The following is an 18,622-nucleotide window of genomic DNA, read 5'->3' as shown; positions in this document are numbered from 1 at the left end:
TTCTACTTCAAGATACAATGCAAAAGTCTGCCCTCAGGGTCATTTTAGTAACGCCTGTGGCTTCTGCCTATGTGGCAAATAATGAGGAGTATGGATGAAGTCACATTATTAACTTTAACCACTTTTAGGGATAATTTGAATCTTTTTAAGTGGAATTGTACGAGGTACTTATCCATGGTCAGTGTATTACATACAGTAGATGTCAGTTGGCACTCCCCTAGTGTGGAGAAGCAGGCTACGGTACAACACAGAGGCTGAGCAATGTACTGCTGTGGCCCGGGGTCAGCCACCTAAGAGCAGTCCTTTCTTAAAAAAAATCAAGATTGGGGCGACCTCTAGCTCAACTGGTAGAGTGTGGGCCACATATGGCTGAGGCTTCTGCAGCGGCCCCGGTTCGAGTCCGGCCTGTGTCCCTTTGCTGCGTGTCATTCCCCCTTCTCTCTCCCACCGTTCCTGTCCTGTTCCCAATAAAGGGAAAATGCCCCAAAAATAATCTTTAGAAAAAAAATCAAGATCAGAAACATATTTTTGTTTACTTTTTCCCTATCCACAGCAGTACATTGCTTAGCCACTATTGCAATAGAGTACTTTTGCCTGATTTTACAAATGGGGGCACGCTAACTGACATCTGCAGTATGCAATACACTGACCACATTGCTACGAGGTTCAGCCTGACGAAAACTTTGGCATCTGTAATTGCTGTAATGTGCACGAAAGCAAACCCTAAGTTGTATTGGACCAGGAATATTCTTTGAATGAAGTACATACCCTGGTGACGACCCAAGCTCTTCCGTCTTCGCAAAGCTACAATGCAGCAACCAGGTTACGTGGGCACATCAATGCGCTTAGCTTTTAGACCATGAGTCACTATGTCTGATGCCTCGGGACTTGCCTCATATTGATCACAGCTTCTAGTTCAGTGAACAAACACAGACACAAAGCCAGAGCAGGCTATCACATTTCCATATCCACTCTAACATGATGGTGCCTATTGATTGCGCTCATCGCAATGGCTGCTAATAAATACCTTGTTGCTTCAGCTGCTGCAGTTTTTCCCTGAGCTTGCATCTCTCCAATATGGATCCCCAGTGCTGCGTAAATCCCCCATTTGCTCTAAGTAGGACCACCTGCCATTACTTTCTAATAAAGATTAAATATATAATATATAAGATCTTGGATAATGGTGTCGAAGCGAATAGATGGATAATGATAATAGATGGCTTTAAGAATTGCAGAGCCATCAGCTAGGGCAGGGAGGAAATGAATAGCTGAAGTAATTGTGTAGTATGTGTGTGTGTGTGTGTGTGTGTGTGTGTGTGTGTGTGTGTGTGTGTGTGTGTGTGTGTGTGTGTGTGTGTGTGTGCGTGTGCATGCTTGCAGCGTGTCTCTTCTGGCAGTATTTGCAGTGTACAACACAGAGACAGCAGGCTGTCTGGCAGGCATCCATTTGTATAATTATTTTTTTCTTTTTTTTACCTGACAGGTCTTCACTCATTCAGAGTGTTGTGACATTTTGTAGCAGCAGCTTCCAGACAGCAGAGTGGCTGACATTATACTGAGCCGCTCACCTCTCTGCCCTCTCTATTAGCCCTCATGCAGTTCCTTTGCTGAAGCAGCGATGTTGATTAGGCCATTCATCTCAATCATAATGATTACTGTACTGCTTTATTCATTTATTGGACCAGAGTTAAGCAAAACAAGTTCACATTCAATGACAATATTGCTTTTTTTTTTTTTTTTAGCCCTGCAAGCAGCTGAAATATCTCAGCCAGTGTTTGATGGATTGCCATGAAATTTTGTACAGACATTTGTTGTTCAGAGAATATAAATCTTCCTGACTTTGGTGATCCCCAACTTAAGCACCCCAACGAGGTTAACATTTGTTGTTTTCAGTGAAATTTCTGATTACTATTGAATTGTAATAAAATTTGGTTCAGGAATTCATGCTCCTGTCGGGATAATGACAGTGGTAAACCCCTGACTTAATTGAGCACCACCATGAGGGAAGATAAACAGATTTTTCTTTCTGTATCTCCCTCCTGGAACAATGCTAGAAAGGTCGGAAAGAGGAAATGGAACTGGAACAAAGAGACGAAGACTGAGAGGGGAACAGTTGATTCATAAAGCAACATAAATATGAAATCGGAAAGAAAAACACTGAAAGTGAAGACAAAGCAAGGTCTTTGTTGGAGTCCCATCCTCCTTCAGAAAACAAGCTGTGAGTTCCGCTGAGCTCACGCATCAAGGGCTCTTGTCCCCCCTGGCCGTTCACACACGAGCACCGGGGCTGGACACCCATCCCATCCTGTCCCAGAGAGACGCATCGTCTGACATAGTTGTGGTGGAGGGGCAGGTGCTGTGTCCCAGCAGGATGACGGGAGGGAGGGACAATGTATGCAATTCCTGTCTGGCACACAGTCAGGATCTCACGGGAACAAGGCACAGGAAATGTGTGTGTGTGTGTGTCTGTGTATGTGTGCCCACGTGTGTGTGTATGTGTGTGCGACTATTGGGACTCTGCTCCCCACCTCTCTGAAAGTGAAAATCTGGTGAGGCAGCAGGCATAGGTGAAAAAAACTGCAGTGCTCTTGGACGGGATATAAGGTCAGCAGTACTCTATATGCACACACACACACACACCATAAATGCCTTTCAGCACGTCCGTTGTGAAAGTTAAGCGATCTGTTAGAGGCATATGACAACCCAGCAACACCTGCACAGACTCATTTATTTGGAATCAAAACATTCAATTAATACATGATAATATATTTAATGTCAGCAGATTGAATTCCAAGATGTTACTCAGCTGTTGAGTTCATAAATCGCTGCTGCTGTGTGTGTGTGTGTAAATTCACATATTAAAGTTTCAGCTCCACACTTTGACAGCCCCATGTGGTTGTTTGAAATCTTTAAGTGTTTGAACTTGTTACACTTTACATTCCTTCACTCTACCGGAACAAAGTAGGTCAGTGAGCTATAAGCTGTGCTCTTCACTGCCAAGTGAAGACAGAGGTCATGAGTTAAATGTTGTCCTAAATTTTTGCCAGCGATAGCTGAGGCTGGAGGCATTGATGTTTTGGGGTTGTCGTCCCCTGCATCCATATTTTCACAGACAACGTATGAATGTAAACTGAAAGATAAATTTGACTGGTGTGCAGTGGCATTCAACCGTATAGTGGTAATTCCAGTTGTAATAGTATGTGAGGTGGGCACTCGTTTTGGGTTCAAATCCACCAGGTGGCTGGGGCGTTTCAGTGTGGAGTTAGCATATTTTCCTGTGCCTGTGGATTTCCTCTGGGGTCTCATAATCCAAAAACATGCAGGTCAGGTGAATTGGAGACTGTAAATCGCTCACAGGTGTGAGTGTGAATGTGGTTGTATGTTTATATATGTGTGATAGTCTGGAGACCTGTCCAGGGTGTGCCGTGTGTGCTGGGATGGACACCTGTCCACCAGTAAAAGTGAGAGGAGAAATGGATGGATAGCAGTATGCACATGTACAGTACACAGTTGGTGCACATATAAAACTCTTTCTCTGCATTCCCAGTCTAAGTAAATAAGTGGCAGCATAGCTAAGACATTTAGAAATGATCCTCTGTGGTGCCAGGGGCTAAGTGGGAGCCAATGCGTAGGTGCAGGGTGGAGGCGATGTACAGCAGCAGGCGAAAGTAGGTGTAATCGCTGCTAAGTGTGAGAGCAGGAGGAGGCTCTGTGAGGTGTTGTGGGCCTGATTCAATAAAATCTCTGACAGCTGATGACAGACCTAATTTATCCAAGAGGATTTAAAATTCACCCACTGTAACGTATGCTTTTCTGGCTGCAGCACTTCAGCACAGCACAGGCTCTTCATAATTCCCAAAAGAGATTACATTTATTTTACAAGAATGTAAAAAAATGTACAGTCATAATCATTTAATCATGTGGAAATTATATTACATTCAGAAAAACGCACGATAGGTGCTGTATTACAACTCCCAGCTAGCATGTCTAACTGCATATCATTAGTTGAAATCCAATGTACATTACAGGGTTTTTTTTTTTTGCCACCACAGTAGAAATCCATTTCATTAAATTTGTAATTTATTACCATAAATTTTATTTAGACTAAGATGCATTTCTTAAGTTGCATGGTGTGTGTATGTCCCTTTTTCCTCTTTTCCTTTCCTCTCTTACAGGAGAAAAGGCCTTTAATTCACTTGGTGGGACGTGTTTATGTTTTGGAATAAACAGGAAGAAGAACAGTTGGTGGTTAGAAGGAGATTGCAGTCAGCAATACTAAGCAGGCAAAGATAAACAACCACGTACAGAATCTTAAGAAATTCCCCAGAAATGAGATTGATTGACCTACATTATTTCACTTAGGTGATCTCTTCAAATTACATCATAAATCACCAAAAATGAACACAATTTGAAAAAAGGAAGTCACATATTACAGTTTTTAAAGGGTAATACCAGTGTTTTATGTTTCTATTCGTGCCTGTGTCTGCATGAAGTCTCAGAAGCAGGGCTTGGTCGGGCTCAGTATTTTCTGTAATGATGAGGTGAACCAGGTTCCGGTTTAGACTCACACATTTGGTTGGGGTTGTAATTTTTTTGGCCCATTGAGAACTTTCTCTCTCTCTCCCTCTCTCTCTTTCTCTCTCGCCAACTTTTCCAATAATGCTCATAATCAACCATCTAGCTCCAAAGACATATAATCATACGTGGTGGCACGTGTTTTACTTGTGGCAGGCTGCCACATATAAATGAATGTGTGGGGAACCCTGGTGGAAAAAATCTAAAAGTCACAGGAAATGAACATAGCACTAGATTGTTTTGTCATGTGCACGTTCACCTGCTGTGCACAGGCCTCAAATGTTGAACCCTTATAACACTATCATAAGCAAAACACTGTTTTATCACTTTAAAAACCCTAATTGGAAGCACAATATGTATCCTTAAGCTGAGGTCAGTTTCCTTTTGTTTTTCTTACATGGCTGCTTTATCTTGAGATCATTTTTACATAAAAGGCAGTACTATGTGGTACTGTATTTCATGCACACCCAGTCTCCACAATGAAAGGCTGCCCTATATTCCTCACATATAACACACACACCCACATACACACACACAGACCTGACAGATTACAGTTGGCATCCGTAGCCTAGATATGAAGATAGTCGCTGCTACAGCTCTTATCCAGAGGAAGTGGAGCTCAGCGGGGAGGCAGCCGGGGGCCAGAATGTAGCCAAGTCTCTGAGAGGAGAGGAAAGGGAGGATATTATCAGTGTCTCCATCTGTGGAGGGTGGCACAAGACAAGATGAGAGACACACCTTTCATTAACCTTCACCTTCCTCCTGTTGTCCTCGCATGTGTGTGTTTGTGTTTATGCGGTCAGATGGCAGATAAAACGCTGGCAGCGCAGTGTGTGGAAAGTTACTCCGAGATGGGTGTAAACCGTGCTCTTAGTCATACAGACATGTAAGATTTATCTTTACTGTATCTACATCGATCGTGTTCTGCTCATTTGTTTTATGTTACACGCACATAAGCCTTTTCAGATGTTCCATATGTACTATCCTACCGTATGTGTTGATTCAATTTACATTTAAATGCCACTTAAGGCTATTCAGAGACAAAACAAACAACAAAAGAAATCAAATGTTTATGTATTGCTGCTGTTTTACATAGATATACAGAGGAAAGGTGGCTACTGTGTTTGAGGATGCCTTTTCATTCATTCCAATGATTTTTCTTTTTTTTTTTCCACCAGCTTGGAGCAGGTTTTGTTCCAGTTCTCATGCCTGATTTTTAACAGTTCATATTATTTTGACAAGCTAGACAAAAACATATTTGTTTTTCGTTGACCTGAAGTGCAAACTGTGACAACATCAATGTGTGTGTCATTTCTGCAGGTTGGAAAGAGTTTGGAGACGGCAACAATGAAGAAGTCAAGTAAGATACCATCTTCCTATCATCAATAGTTGTTCCATGGTTGTTTTTTGCAGTTTTTTGTAATATGAGAACAAATGCTTGCATGTGATCAATACAATCTGCCATCTTGCTACTAGTGTTCACTTCAGTGCAACGCCCTTCATTAAGGACACATCCATGATTACAGTGGTTGTACAGCGGTTCAAAACTGTGAGCTTGTTCTAGATAGCACCATGTCATGAATAATGAAAAAAAAAAGAACCAGAGCTAATTTGGTGTAAAGGTGGTTACAGTGTGCATCTATTGTTGTTGGACCTTGTAGATCAAATGTTGTTAATACAAAAGTGATTTGTAATTTTTAGTAAAAAAATAGAATTCATTTGAGTTGGATAAAGAATGCTGTACAGTAAGCGTACTGACCATATTACCACTACTGAGTAAAGATTCATGATAAATCCATCTGTGCCAAATTTCACTACCTGAGTGCGCGGTTGATTCAGACATCAGACATGAGGCGGAAGTCCCACTAAGAGTCCCCCAGAGCCTGGAAGCCAGCCATGAAGCTCTGAGGCCAGTTTTGCATCAAAATGTATTGCCCCATCATATTGTGTTCTCCCCCCTGTTCATGCAAAGCGGGCTTTGCTCAGGTTAAGGTCAGACGGAAACGCATTTGGACAGGGAAACAGTCTTCGACACAACACCTGTAACAGAGCTCTGTGGTCACTCCGTCAGCTTCCCAGCAAGTCAGTATTATTGCCCCCCTGTGGTCTTGCCTAGAACTGGCCTTTGGGCCAATCCTTCCACAATTATTGTGCATGGCAAAAAGTCTTTCTACGATTCATACTGTGGTCACTAAACAGAGTTTGCTATAAACCTGAAGATCATTCAAGAGTGTGTCAGACAATACAGAGTAATTTAGCATTTTATTTTCCAAAATGTTGTGATCTCTGCTTTTGTTTTTCATTCTGTGTACTGTAATATGATGTAGTAGTGTTCTGCATCACCTCCGTACTGCATACTAATATTTACAGAGACGATATATATTCTGTGTTTGCTTTCTGTCCTACAGCTGTTTCCCATTGTAGTGTCCACTTCCCCGCACGCATCATTAAAGTTTCATCCCATCATATCCGCCTTAGTCAATGTAACTAATTCTGGCAGTGTTGACCCAGGCAGTGGTATTTTTCAGCAACAGTTGACCTTTGTCAGGCTGGAAGTGTTATGATGAGCAGACCTGTAGCTTAACGCTGGCTGACAGCCTTGTCATGTAAGATTTGATTGGTCCCAGGGGGTGTGTCAGACACTGACATGAAAAAGAGAAAAAAAAAGAAATTGGGTTGTTAACATTCATGAGAAATGATCACGATGTCAAAGGGAGAGCATCAACTTGTCATCTCTCCAGACAGCCCCGATCTATTTGACTGTCCGTCCCTCTTCTCTTCAGCCCCGCGCCGTGACGACCTATCTTATCTGCTCTTTCTTTCTTTTTCTTTCTTTCTTTCTTTCTTTCTTTCTTTCTTTCTTTCTTTTCTTTTTTCCTTCCTTCTGTCCCCTTTCTGTCCTTTCTCCCTTCCTCCCCTCACTTGCTTCCTTCTTTCCCTTCCCATTACTTTTCTTCCTTCCTTCCTTCCTTCCTTTCCTCCTTCCCTCCCTTTTACTTCTTTTGCCTTTGCCTATCCTTCCTTACTTTCTTTCCACAATGCCTCCCTCTCTTCCTCCACTTCTTCCTTCCTCTTCACGCCCCAACACCCTTCCTATCCTTCTTCTTTCACTCACTCTCTCACTCTTCTTTCATCCCCTTTCCATTTCTTGGAGTCCTTTCTTCCTTCCTTCTCTAAGTCCCTCCCTTTTTATTTGTTTCTTTTGCCTCTCCTTTATTCTCTTCCTTCTTCCATCCCCCCTTCATGCCCTAAGACCTGTCCTATCATTCTTCCTGCTCCCTCCCTTTTATTTTCTTCCATTTCTGTTACTTTTCATCTCTCTGTTCTTTGTTCCCTCCCTTTCCCTATTCCTCTTCCTTCCTTCCTCCCTTCCTTCCTTCACTTGCTCCCTCCTTTTACCTTACTTCCCATTCCTTTTCTTCCTCACTTCCTTCCTTTTCCCCTTCTCTCCCTTTTTCTTTCTTTTTCTTTGTCTGCCTCTCCTTTCTTTCCTCACTGCCTTCCTCCACTTCCTCACTTCCTGCTGCATGGCCAAACAGCTTTCTTCTTTCACGTGCTTCCTTCCTTTCCATCCTTGCCTCCCCATTCCTTTTTTCATTTTTCCTTTTCTCGCTCCTTTCTTTTTACTTTGTATTCCATTGCCTTTCCTTCCTCCCTTTTTTCTCCCTGCCTTCCTATCTTCCTTCACCCCTCCCACTCCCCCTTCATACCCTAACAAACTTTCTACCTTCACTCTTTCACTTGTTACCTCCCTTTTCTTTCATTCCATCTTATTTTCTTCCCCTCTTTCTTCCTTTTCTCTTTCCTTCCCTCCTTTCCTTTGCTTTTCCCTTCCTTACTCTTTCCTCCCTGCCTCTCTACCTTCCTTCACCTCTCCACTTTGCTCTTCACGCCCTAACAACCTTTTCTACCTTTCTTCTTTCACTTGCCCCATCTTTTTCCTTTTTTCCTTCCAGTTCCTTTTCTTCCTTCCTTCTCACCCTTATACTTTCTTTTCCTTTGCTTGTGCCTTCCTTCCTTTTCTCCGCTCTAGGGCTACAACAATGAATAGATAAAATCGATAATAACTGATAATTAAATGTGTTGGCAAAGTATAAAATGATCGATTTGTTGTATCACGCAATTATTATGTCACTTGCTGTATCGTGGGTCTATTTACGTCACATGAAGACAGAAGCGGAAGTAGAGAAGCCGATGTTTTGAAGAGGCATGGCGTTATGCAAAACAAGGAAGTGTGCTAACTGCAAAATATGCAAAAGTGACATGGCATGGCACGGGAGCACGACCGTTATGATGCAGCATCTAACACGAAAGCATGTTGGAGTCATCATTTGAGTAAGGGTAAGTCTCGCCAAAAAACGACGTATGTTCAGTTTTAGAGTAAGGAAACGTTACGTTAGTTTTTGCAGTTTGCCAGATGTTGGATGATGTTTATGTTTAACTTAGCATTAACTTAATTCATTGTGTGACTTAGTCTTTACTTCAATTTAATGTTCTTTTTGTACAGCGCTCAGTCAGCTTATGCAGTGTTTAAATGTGCTATAGAAATTAACTTAAATGTTACATTACAATGAAGATGGTTATTTAATATATTATAAAATGTAAAAAACATTTTATAAAGAGATCAGAGTGACAAAAATAATGTTTGTTAATACGGAATAAAGTTGAACAAATTGAGCAAATTTAGTAATAGGATTATAGTAATAGTAGTAGGATGAAATTATCAGATCACATCTATTCTTACTACTGTAATAATTCAACAATGAAAATGTGTCTTTTCTGTATTTCTCATTGCAGAAAAAAGCACCATGAGCAGCTTCTTGATGGGAAATGCATCATGCACTACACAGCAAGCACCTGTGATGACCGATAGCATCCTAAAAATGCTTTTCACAGACATGAGGCCTCTATCAATGGTGGAGGATGACGACTTCACTGCCATGGTCCATGCCCTGCATCCAGGTTATGTTCTTCCCTTAAGGACCCATTTAACAAAACTCATGGAGAGAAAATATGAAGAAACATTTCAAGAAGTTAAGACTGCAACAACAGCAAACTTGCTCTCACCACTGACGGATGGACAAATGTACCCACTGAAGCATACCTTGGCATTACATTTGCACTGTTGTCAATGATGATCTGTTTTTGAATAAAGGGATGGAGAAAAAAAATGCTTATTTTATAATTCTTTCTATTTGTATTTTCTAAATCTGATTCATTGTTCAATCGAAAAAATAATCAACCGATAAATTGAATATCAAAATAAATGTTAGTTGTAAATGTTAGTCTGCTCCGTCCTTCCTTCCTTCCATTAAATATTCAAAATGTAACATTTCTACCTGGAAAACTGTCCAATCCAGAATCGTCTTCCTCCTGACAACTTTCCGCAGTCAGTTTGCAGCGGGATCCATATCAGCCCACAATGCACGTATGAGCATTATAAATAGGCAAAGTGGGAATAAGAATGCAGACATCCTGTAGATATGAATAACTACACCCACAAGAGACGTTTTGCATCACGATGCAGATCTCTCGGCCTGACGTGCGATGCTTAGTTTTAGCGTATCCTTGCTAATCAGCCACCTGTCCATCCAGAACCCTCCGATCAGTGGGCGGCCCAGAGCACCTGAGCTGCTGGCCCATTCCTCCTGGCCAGAAGCTCCACTGTTGTGACTGTGGGGAAACATGTGACCATGCTTTAATGGGCAGTCTAAATCACAGGGCTGTCACTTTGTGCCTTCATTCAGATTAATGTGCACGCCGAGCGGCCAGGCATTAAGCCCCACAGGCCCTCTCAATGACACACCTCGGTGCTCCGTGGCTCTCTGCTGCGCACCTGCCACACAGATATACACACTGCAAACCCACACTGAGGCTTGTCATGCTTTGCTAAGAAGCGCTCAAAACACAAAGACACACACACACACACACACACACACACACACACACAGCTTTACCAGGAAACACTAATAAACCTGCACTCTGAAAGCTTGGGAAGAGATGAAATGGAAAGAGTGAAACAATGGGAATGTCAGAGAGTCAAATGTATCACAACTGTGGTGTTCTCCAATAAAAACACATTGGCCTCACTTACCTCATCTCACCCTCGGTTAGCAGCTGAAACACACTTCAAAGATTCCTCATGATTAATATCATTGGTTTCTCTTCAACTGTTCTGAAAATCTGAAGTTAATGTTTGACGTGATGCAAAAAAAAACTTGAATACTGAGTTTTCATAAGCTTTGGTGACAAATTTAAGTGTAAGAGGAGGTCAAAGAATACTAAAAAGACAAATTAATTCACTAATTAGCAGTGGTGGAATGTAACATAGTACTGTTATTCATATTATGCTTTTACTTCCCTAATTTGAATGCTTTAGTTACTTTTACAGATTTTGATTTTTTGCATAAAAAATATGAAATGAGTTTAAATGTCTCTGTTTTGTTCTAAAATAAATTACCTTACAGTTTATACAATTATAGCTGCAATAATTAGTTGATTAACCACTTAGCTGATAACAAAAAATCAACTACCAACTACTTTTGATAAATATTTAAGTCTTTTTGTCATTTTTTTTTATTTGGGGGGGGGGGGTATTAATAAGAATAATAATAATAATTATTATTATTATTATTATTAGTGTTATTATTATTATTATATACATTTTAGTTTTGGGGGTGTTTTTTTCTCTTTTTTCTTTTTAACAGTTAGGAGTTTTGGGGGTGTTTTGTTTGTTTTTGTGGTTTTTTTTGTTTTATTTTTGTTTCTGCATTTGGTACTTTAACTTTTAATGCTTTTTTTCAAATTCTATACATGATTTTACTTAAAGTAAACTTCAATGCAGGACCTTTTTTTTTAACCTTGTAACAGAGTACTTTTACAATGTGGTATTAGCATTTTTACTTAAGTACTGAAGGATCTGAATACTTCTCCCACCACTGCTAGTTAGTGTTTATATAGCATGGATGGAGGCATTGGAGTGGGAGTATGTCTTTTCTGTTTTGTCCCTACACTTTAATACATCATCACTCACTTAAAAAATATCTTTTTGAAACCCAGAGTATCAACAGACACCCAGAAGATGCGTCACCCAAAAAAATAAGATGCTAATTATTAGTTCTTGGGTTTGACAATGAATTGCTGCCTCTTTTTATTTTGCGGGAACAAGTTCTGTAGTGTCACCAGATGTTGCTGTCTTTGAAATGCTCATAAGTCAAACTGGTGTCTTCTCTCATTCACTTTCTTGGAGCTCAGGCTAATTCTCAACAGCATCTCACTAATTCTGATGAAAACAGTTTCATCAGCTGAAGGAGAGGAGAGATATGAGAGGATGTCCTGCCCCCATTTGGTTGCAGACAGAAATGCAGCACTCAACACTGAGGAAGGGAGACCTCATATAGCACCAACACTCAACCCTCTTCAACTTTTCAGACATCTCCTTTGAAGTTAAATTTAGTATCATTCCCAAGCTAAGTGCAAAGTGTTTGATCACCCAAGTCTAACTTATATATCAGAGTATATACTGAATGCAGCACGTCATTTCTCCAGGATTGGATTAAAGACCATTTTCATGGTTGTGAATCTAAGGTACATTATTGCACAACTGTGACTGTAAATGTATGATATGCCATTTTATGTATTTACTCAAAAAATATGAGGGCTTAAACTATCGCAAATAGCAACACATGATCTACTGGAGGAGAACTTGATATTTAGCATGAGCAGTGAGGGCCACCGTGGCTGACAAGATTTACAGTTATACCTTGGAAAGTCAAACTTTCTCATCAGAAAAGCAAAAATACGACAAAACACCAAGATGCTTAGCAACAACATTGCCAAAACACCCCCTACAAGGATTTCAAGGATTATTGCTTTAATCCTTGTGGACCTGCTTTGAGGTTTACAATTTAATACTTGTCCAGCACCAGTGAAAAAGGGAAATAATGCTCAACTTGTTACAATGTTACAACTTATAACTCGGCTGCATGCCGATTCTAAATTTATTCTAGAATGCAGAAAGCCAAACTTATAGGCAAAACTGTAAAACTTCACAAACAAACAGTGGACTTGGGTCACAAAGTTGGTGGGCAGAGTCGGCCCTCCCCACTAAGCGTTGCCAAGGACCGCCTGGTCTACAAAAGATATTTTTCAATGAACAAGAGAAAATAACAGTTTAACTTTCCATGCAAAAACTGACATTTTGTGCCATTTTTGCCAACAAATAGTGACAAAATAAGTTCATAGACAGGCACAAAACAAGCACTCCTGGGATTCTGTGGTTGAAAAAAAAAAAAAAAAAAAAACTACCATCGGGTTACGGGTTAGACAATACTTTATTTAAAAATAGCGTAGCTGCTAATAAGGCTCACTTTACTTGAACTTGCTTATTGTACATTATGTGTGCTTAACCATCATCCTACCATCATATTTAACAAGGCAAATACTGACTTGGGTCCCTGGGGCCCTCAAGACTGCACTACTTTAAGAAACAACAAAATGTCAATGTATTTCTTCTCAAAACATTATAGTTACATCATTATTTTTTATTGTTAAAAAGATATTTTTAGGATAGTTACTGTGAAGTTACAGTCAGTTGACTTTGAACACTGTTGGTTGTCGACAGAGCACATGAGGAAATCTATTTGTCTCCTAGTTACAGTGTCACTCATTTTAAATAGCACTAATTTAACAGAAAAAGAAAACAAATTATGTTAGATCATCAAAAAGAAATTGATTGACATAGTCATGAAAAACTGGAATGACAGAATAAAGGAAGAGCAATCTCCAAGGCTTAAAAAAAATTAAGCCAACACAGAAGAGCCGAAAACTGCAGTTCATAGAATGGCCAAACTCTCAAAACCGGAGTCCACAAACTAATAGGTGACGTCAAAGTGAGTACGTCCATTATTTTTACAGTCTGTTAGAATTAAGCACCTGTGAGATAAGACAAAAAGTACAGGATGTGGGTTTAACTAATAATTACAATACACAAGGAGGTCCAGTGACGCGTGAATACCTTATAGTAAGGGGGATCCTACCTAGCGGCCCTCAAAAGTATAGGGCCAGCCCTGGGAGAGCCCGTTCAGAGTAATTTATGTGTAGAAGTCCTGGTAATTTTGGGTCCAAACAGCTTTTACTGTCTTGCAATTTCACTTCTTAAAAGCTGTACTACTCAATATTTCCATATAAAAAGTGGATCAAATAATCCTGGATAATATGAAAGATGTCACTCAGTTACACACTATATAGAAAATTTAAACAGTTCCCCATTTCCCCAAATCATTCAAACATCCTTTAGCACAATATTTATGTTTTTCTACCTGAAACTGTGCTAATGTTTAGGTGTTGTTACTTTAACTGCTCTCATCAGTGTTATTTCCAGCCGCAGAGAACTGTTTTCAGCAAAAAAACAAAACTTTGCACTACATGTTCAATACCTGAGGAACCTGAACAGAGATTTTCCACGCCTTGATCAGTCCAACAACACTTATGATTTACTGAAATTAGACAGTATTCAGTATTCACACAGTGCTTTCTGTGGTCATGTGAGGCCACACATGCTCAATTACAACCCAGTTAATCCTTTAATTAAAAGATGTAAATTGTTTAATCCAGGCAAACCAAAGCCAAATGTTTTAGTCACAATAAATAAACATTTGGGCTTACAAGCCACAGCTTCCTGCCCTTAAATATTGTAAACCATTTTTATATGTGACCATATTCTTTAGGCCTGCTGACTTTCTGTAGCACTGAACAAAAACAACAAAAGCAAGTTTTGAATATTTTAACAAACACAGAGAGAAACCCCCGCACACTGTCTCGCTTTACTGCTGACTCATTTATTGAATGAATAAAACACTGTTTTCAGACCTTCATCAGGTATGATGGCAGCATCAGAACGTTTCGTCATACGTACAAATACAGACTGCCTCGATTTTTTCTAATCATCCAGTCAGATGACTGTTGAGATTGATGATCACCTGAAAATGCCTTGCATCATCAGCCAGACAATAGAGTTCAAAAATTTCACAATAACTCACAATAAACATTAAATATAGCTACATGTAACCTTACATACCTCACGTCAAAACATAATAAGTGTCATCCTTTAACATCATGAACATCATCCTATAATAAATACCTGAGAGTTCCTCAAATGGTCACAGCAACATGGTCCAAACAACAAAAAAGTAATAGACCACTCCAAACTAGAGACAAAATACAATAAAGTGAAAGAAATTTATGTTAGTCTTAGATTTTGAAAAAGTTAGCCACTGGGATAAGTGTTCTTTTTTTAAACTGAAATAGTCCTTCAAACTGCCTTTTCCCAGGAACCAATCACTGCTTCTTTCCCTCCTACACTGAAGGGAGACCCCTCGCATTGTAACTGAACAGTGCTTGATTTTCATGGCATTGTTAAAGAAGTAATCATGTGGCATTTGCCAGTCTATGAATTGGCCTCCCTTGGTTAGGCCTTCATGTAATTTACTGACCCCTGGCTGAGAGCAGCTCTGTATTATACCAATTAGAGCGCTGAGTCATATGTCACTGGCCGCCGGAGAATTCAGCCTCCTCCACTTTGGGTTATAAATTTACCTCTCGCCGTTATGCTGTCAAGGTCTATTGTCATTCTGCTGCTGACTGACAGCTGAAACTGATATGTTGCCTACACGCTGGTGTCAGGGTGGCATGCTGGAGTGTGTGTGAGGAGGTGAAAGTTCAGGGTTTAATCTGTATTATATTGTAATGGCTGTCATTCATCTCCTTCAATCACTTTTCTTTCTTTTTTCAATTAGTCATGCACCTGATTGAAAATCCTGCAACAAAACAAGTAACTCAAATGTTTTCTTCAGTTTTCCCAGAGTACACATTGAGTGCAAACCAGACAAATGCTCTTTGCTCTTTTTAATATACACTGAGCTCTTTCACAGCAATGTCAGGATCCAGACCCAACCCCCCGAGGCTTAATTAGATTAATGGAAGAGATGGAGAGAATCTAATGACCTATCTCGCTGCATCACTGGACAGAGGAAAGATGGAGGGGCATGAAAAAGTGTGTCGCCACTCGCCTGCTTCCTCCTCCACTCACTCTCCTCTCTTCTGCCAGACAAGTCAATGGTCCTTGAGAAATGCTTGGAGATACATTACACGAAAACCCACGGCTGAGTCAAGCCCCGTCTGCGTCACAGTGCCATTTCGTTGGTCGTTCCCCAGTGTGACAAGAGGAAGCAGAATATGGGCTGAGTGGGTGGGCGATAGTGGTGTAATTTTATTCTTAACGACAAGCGAGCATATGAGTGTCTTTGTAAGATAAGGGCTAAATGAAAACAGCCAAATATGCACAGATAATGAAAATGACAATGGAGTGAGATTTATGGGCGCAAACAGTCATACTCCCCTCATGTATCATGCTGATTATGAAATCAGCTTAATGTATTCATGATGCAGTGTCTATATAATGTGGATTACTGGGGTTTATAGCAGAGTGCTGATATGCACTCCCACTAATACAACAACAAAGCATGCAAAGTAAAAAGAAAATTGTTTTAACTTAAAAACATTAATTTCAAGGCTGCCTTCGATTTTGAAAATGACTGAATTGAGAAAAGTTGAATTATATTAGAAATGACTTTAACTTGTCTTCTCAAATTCAGTCAACGGCCTGGACACTCACATTTTTAACTTAGTTAACTAGTTTAACTAAGTTAACTAGTTTTATGTTATCACTGTTATCTCTGTCAGCACCCTGAGCAAAGTTAGTACAGCATGCAAGATTATGTTAAATAACAAAAAGAAACCGCTTACTCTCCGGGGCCACAAAGGTGGCCACTATGTTTCTGCAGTAACGCTGTCCTGGTGGCGGTTGGTCTACTCCAAATTTTGGGGGAAAATTTGGTTTTATTAATAGAGATAGCAGTCTTGGAATCCGTCAGCAATTAGGTCTGACTATTTGGAAACCAAAATGCTTAATGATACCAAGATCTTTTCCCATTTTCTTAACATTCTGCAGATATCTTTTTATGGAGATTAATAAAAGAGTAACTTTAAAGGGCTTACATTATGATCACTTCTCACACTTGGTCCTATTGATATAGTTAATGAAAAATTTATAGTAAGATGGTTCAGTAAAGTACATTATATGCTGCATTAAACAAAATGTTGGTTGAAGCATGAGGACTGGTAGCATTTAATCTACCATAAGTACAATGGTAAAAGCAGTCCGCATGCACACATGTATTCTGTATAGGCGGTCCTCTAGTGTCTCAGCCTGCTTTATTGGTCACCTGTAAGCCTATTGGGATCTTGTATGAGATGGTGATGGGCTTAGGTGTCGCTGTGGTGGTAGGGGCTGTTCTCTGTGCAAGAGTATTAGTGGTGCTAAAAGCAGTAATACCATCTGAGCCAACTTGGTTATGAGGGTGTGTTGCTTTAAAAGAAGGGAAGACGAAAACATAGACAGAAAGAAAAGAAAGGGTTAATTTAGGAGGGGGGGGTCTTTTAGCTCCTAAGGAAGCTGTATACTCCCTACAAAGTCACTTGCAAATGTCAAAGCAGATGCAACTTTAGGTTTTTGACATGTTTGGCAAGTTCAAGAGCATTCTCAGTGGCCCGCAGATGCCAGCGGCTTCGGGGACCCCTGCACCGGCTGCGGCTCCTGCTCCTGCGCCGGCTCCAGCTCCAGCTCCAGCTCCTGCTCCTGCTCCTGCTCCAGCTCCAGCTCCTTCAAAGGTAAAACTTGTTTGAAAGTAGATAAAACAGCATGCACTGTATTCAGTGAGTAAATCTAAATGTTCTTTATGAATTGTGAGATATTTTTTATTAATATTCTGTGTCTCAAAGGGTATTGGATTCTTCTATGATGCTCTTACAAGCGTTCAATAGCTTTTATGCTGTTCAGTTTGTGCCAGTAGCAGCAGTAGTTGCCAAGACTGAAATCGAGCATGACTGCAAAAAAATGAAGTATTTTATCTAGCCTGTAATACAGCAAGTTTGGTTACATTTGTTTCCCCTAAGATCACAGCAGTGGCTTCTTATCTGCTCCTCCATCCATCCAATTGCTCAGTACCCTCGCCAACAAAGAATCAAATAAAATTGTTTCATTACACGGACCTCATTGAAATCGCTCATTACCCAACGGGCACTTTTAAATCCATTTCATCTCAAACACAGCTTGTTTTTAAAAGAGTCCATCAGGCAGGGGAGTCATTTGTCAAATGCTAAATTCACTTTTCTTTAAAAAGGCGCTCTAAATTAAAATGTCTCTCTAATGACCGTGGTTTGACTAATGAGGCCGAGCATCTGACTTTGTGGAAAATGTTGATTTGTCTTGTAGGAGGAGAAGCCAGCCGATAAGGGGAATGAAGACAAGAAAGTGGACAAACCGCAGGGTAAGTCATGACTGAGAAGGCATAGTATCTAGAAACTGAGATATTGTGTGTCCTTTTCACTTTTCTTTATGATGTTTCAAACTGAGTTTACATCTCTTGTACTATACCCTGGGGTCAAAAATGTATCCCATGTAGACTAGGTCTTAGAGGGAGTTCAAAAACTTGTCACTTTTAAAATGGCCAGCACTTACATGCAAGCTCATCAGTGTCTGCAGTTGCTCTCAAAGCATTTTAAATCCTTATTACTGTCATTCTTCAAACAAAAAGTTTGGGAGCTGTAATCAAGTTTGTGGGCTCTTGTGAGGCCGAGATATTGATCAGGAAGAAAATCAGATCATTAAGACACCAGAGAGGCACACAAAAAACAGACACTGAGGTTGACAGGTTATTTATATGAAAAGTTCACGTTGTTCGACTTTTCTTGAGCTTCTTGCCTGTCTGAACATTATTGTCCCTGCTCTCTGACGTCTATAACATAAATTGAATGTCAGTGACTTATTGATTGTGTTGCTCTCAGTTTCGACACCTGTCTTGGGGAGATGTTAGCGTCAGGGGGCGGGTCATTCATCTACTGTAGGTCCTGTTAACCACACTTTGTGTCTTTCTCCTCTACAGCTTGTGTTGTATTATCTTATCCTATGTAAATATAAATGGCTCAT

At 40.2% G+C, this 18,622-nt stretch overlaps 2 protein-coding genes across 4 annotated transcripts in view; both read left to right on the top strand.

Annotated features, from left to right (window-relative positions):
- LOC148186014 (uncharacterized) overlaps nt 1–9,775 on the top strand; it is a 96,804-nt gene extending 87,029 nt beyond the window's left edge. Inside the window, exons 2-4 of one of the 3 annotated variants that reach the window (XR_015775421.1) lie at nt 5,896–5,935; nt 8,750–8,916; nt 9,373–9,775. Coding sequence is in view for 1 of the 3 variants with exons in the window: in XM_088072259.1 (XP_087928385.1) it covers nt 7,271–8,290 (1,020 nt within the window). In the remaining 2 variants the exon portion in view is untranslated. Of the gene's footprint in view, nt 1–5,895; nt 5,936–6,983; nt 8,917–9,372 lie in introns of those variants that run through there. The other 2 variants (XR_015775420.1, XM_088072259.1) reach the window with 2 other exon arrangements.
- A 6,957-nt stretch (nt 9,776–16,732) lies between these two features.
- LOC121938210 (cyclic nucleotide-gated channel beta-3-like) overlaps nt 16,733–18,622 on the top strand; it is a 50,023-nt gene continuing 48,133 nt past the window's right edge. The window contains exons 1-2 of the mRNA XM_088072342.1: nt 16,733–17,304; nt 17,909–17,963. Of these exons, the coding sequence (XP_087928468.1) occupies nt 17,152–17,304; nt 17,909–17,963 (208 nt within the window). The 5' untranslated portion in view covers nt 16,733–17,151. The remainder of the gene's footprint in view (nt 17,305–17,908; nt 17,964–18,622) is intronic.

This window comes from Plectropomus leopardus, chromosome 21, assembly GCF_026936395.1.
Source record: "Plectropomus leopardus strain MGB_pleo_1.0 chromosome 21, ASM2693639v1, whole genome shotgun sequence".
NCBI classification, from domain to species: domain Eukaryota; kingdom Metazoa; phylum Chordata; class Actinopteri; order Perciformes; family Serranidae; genus Plectropomus; species Plectropomus leopardus.
Note: the sequence above shows the minus strand (reverse complement) of the source record. Positions and strands in the feature narration are given on the sequence as shown.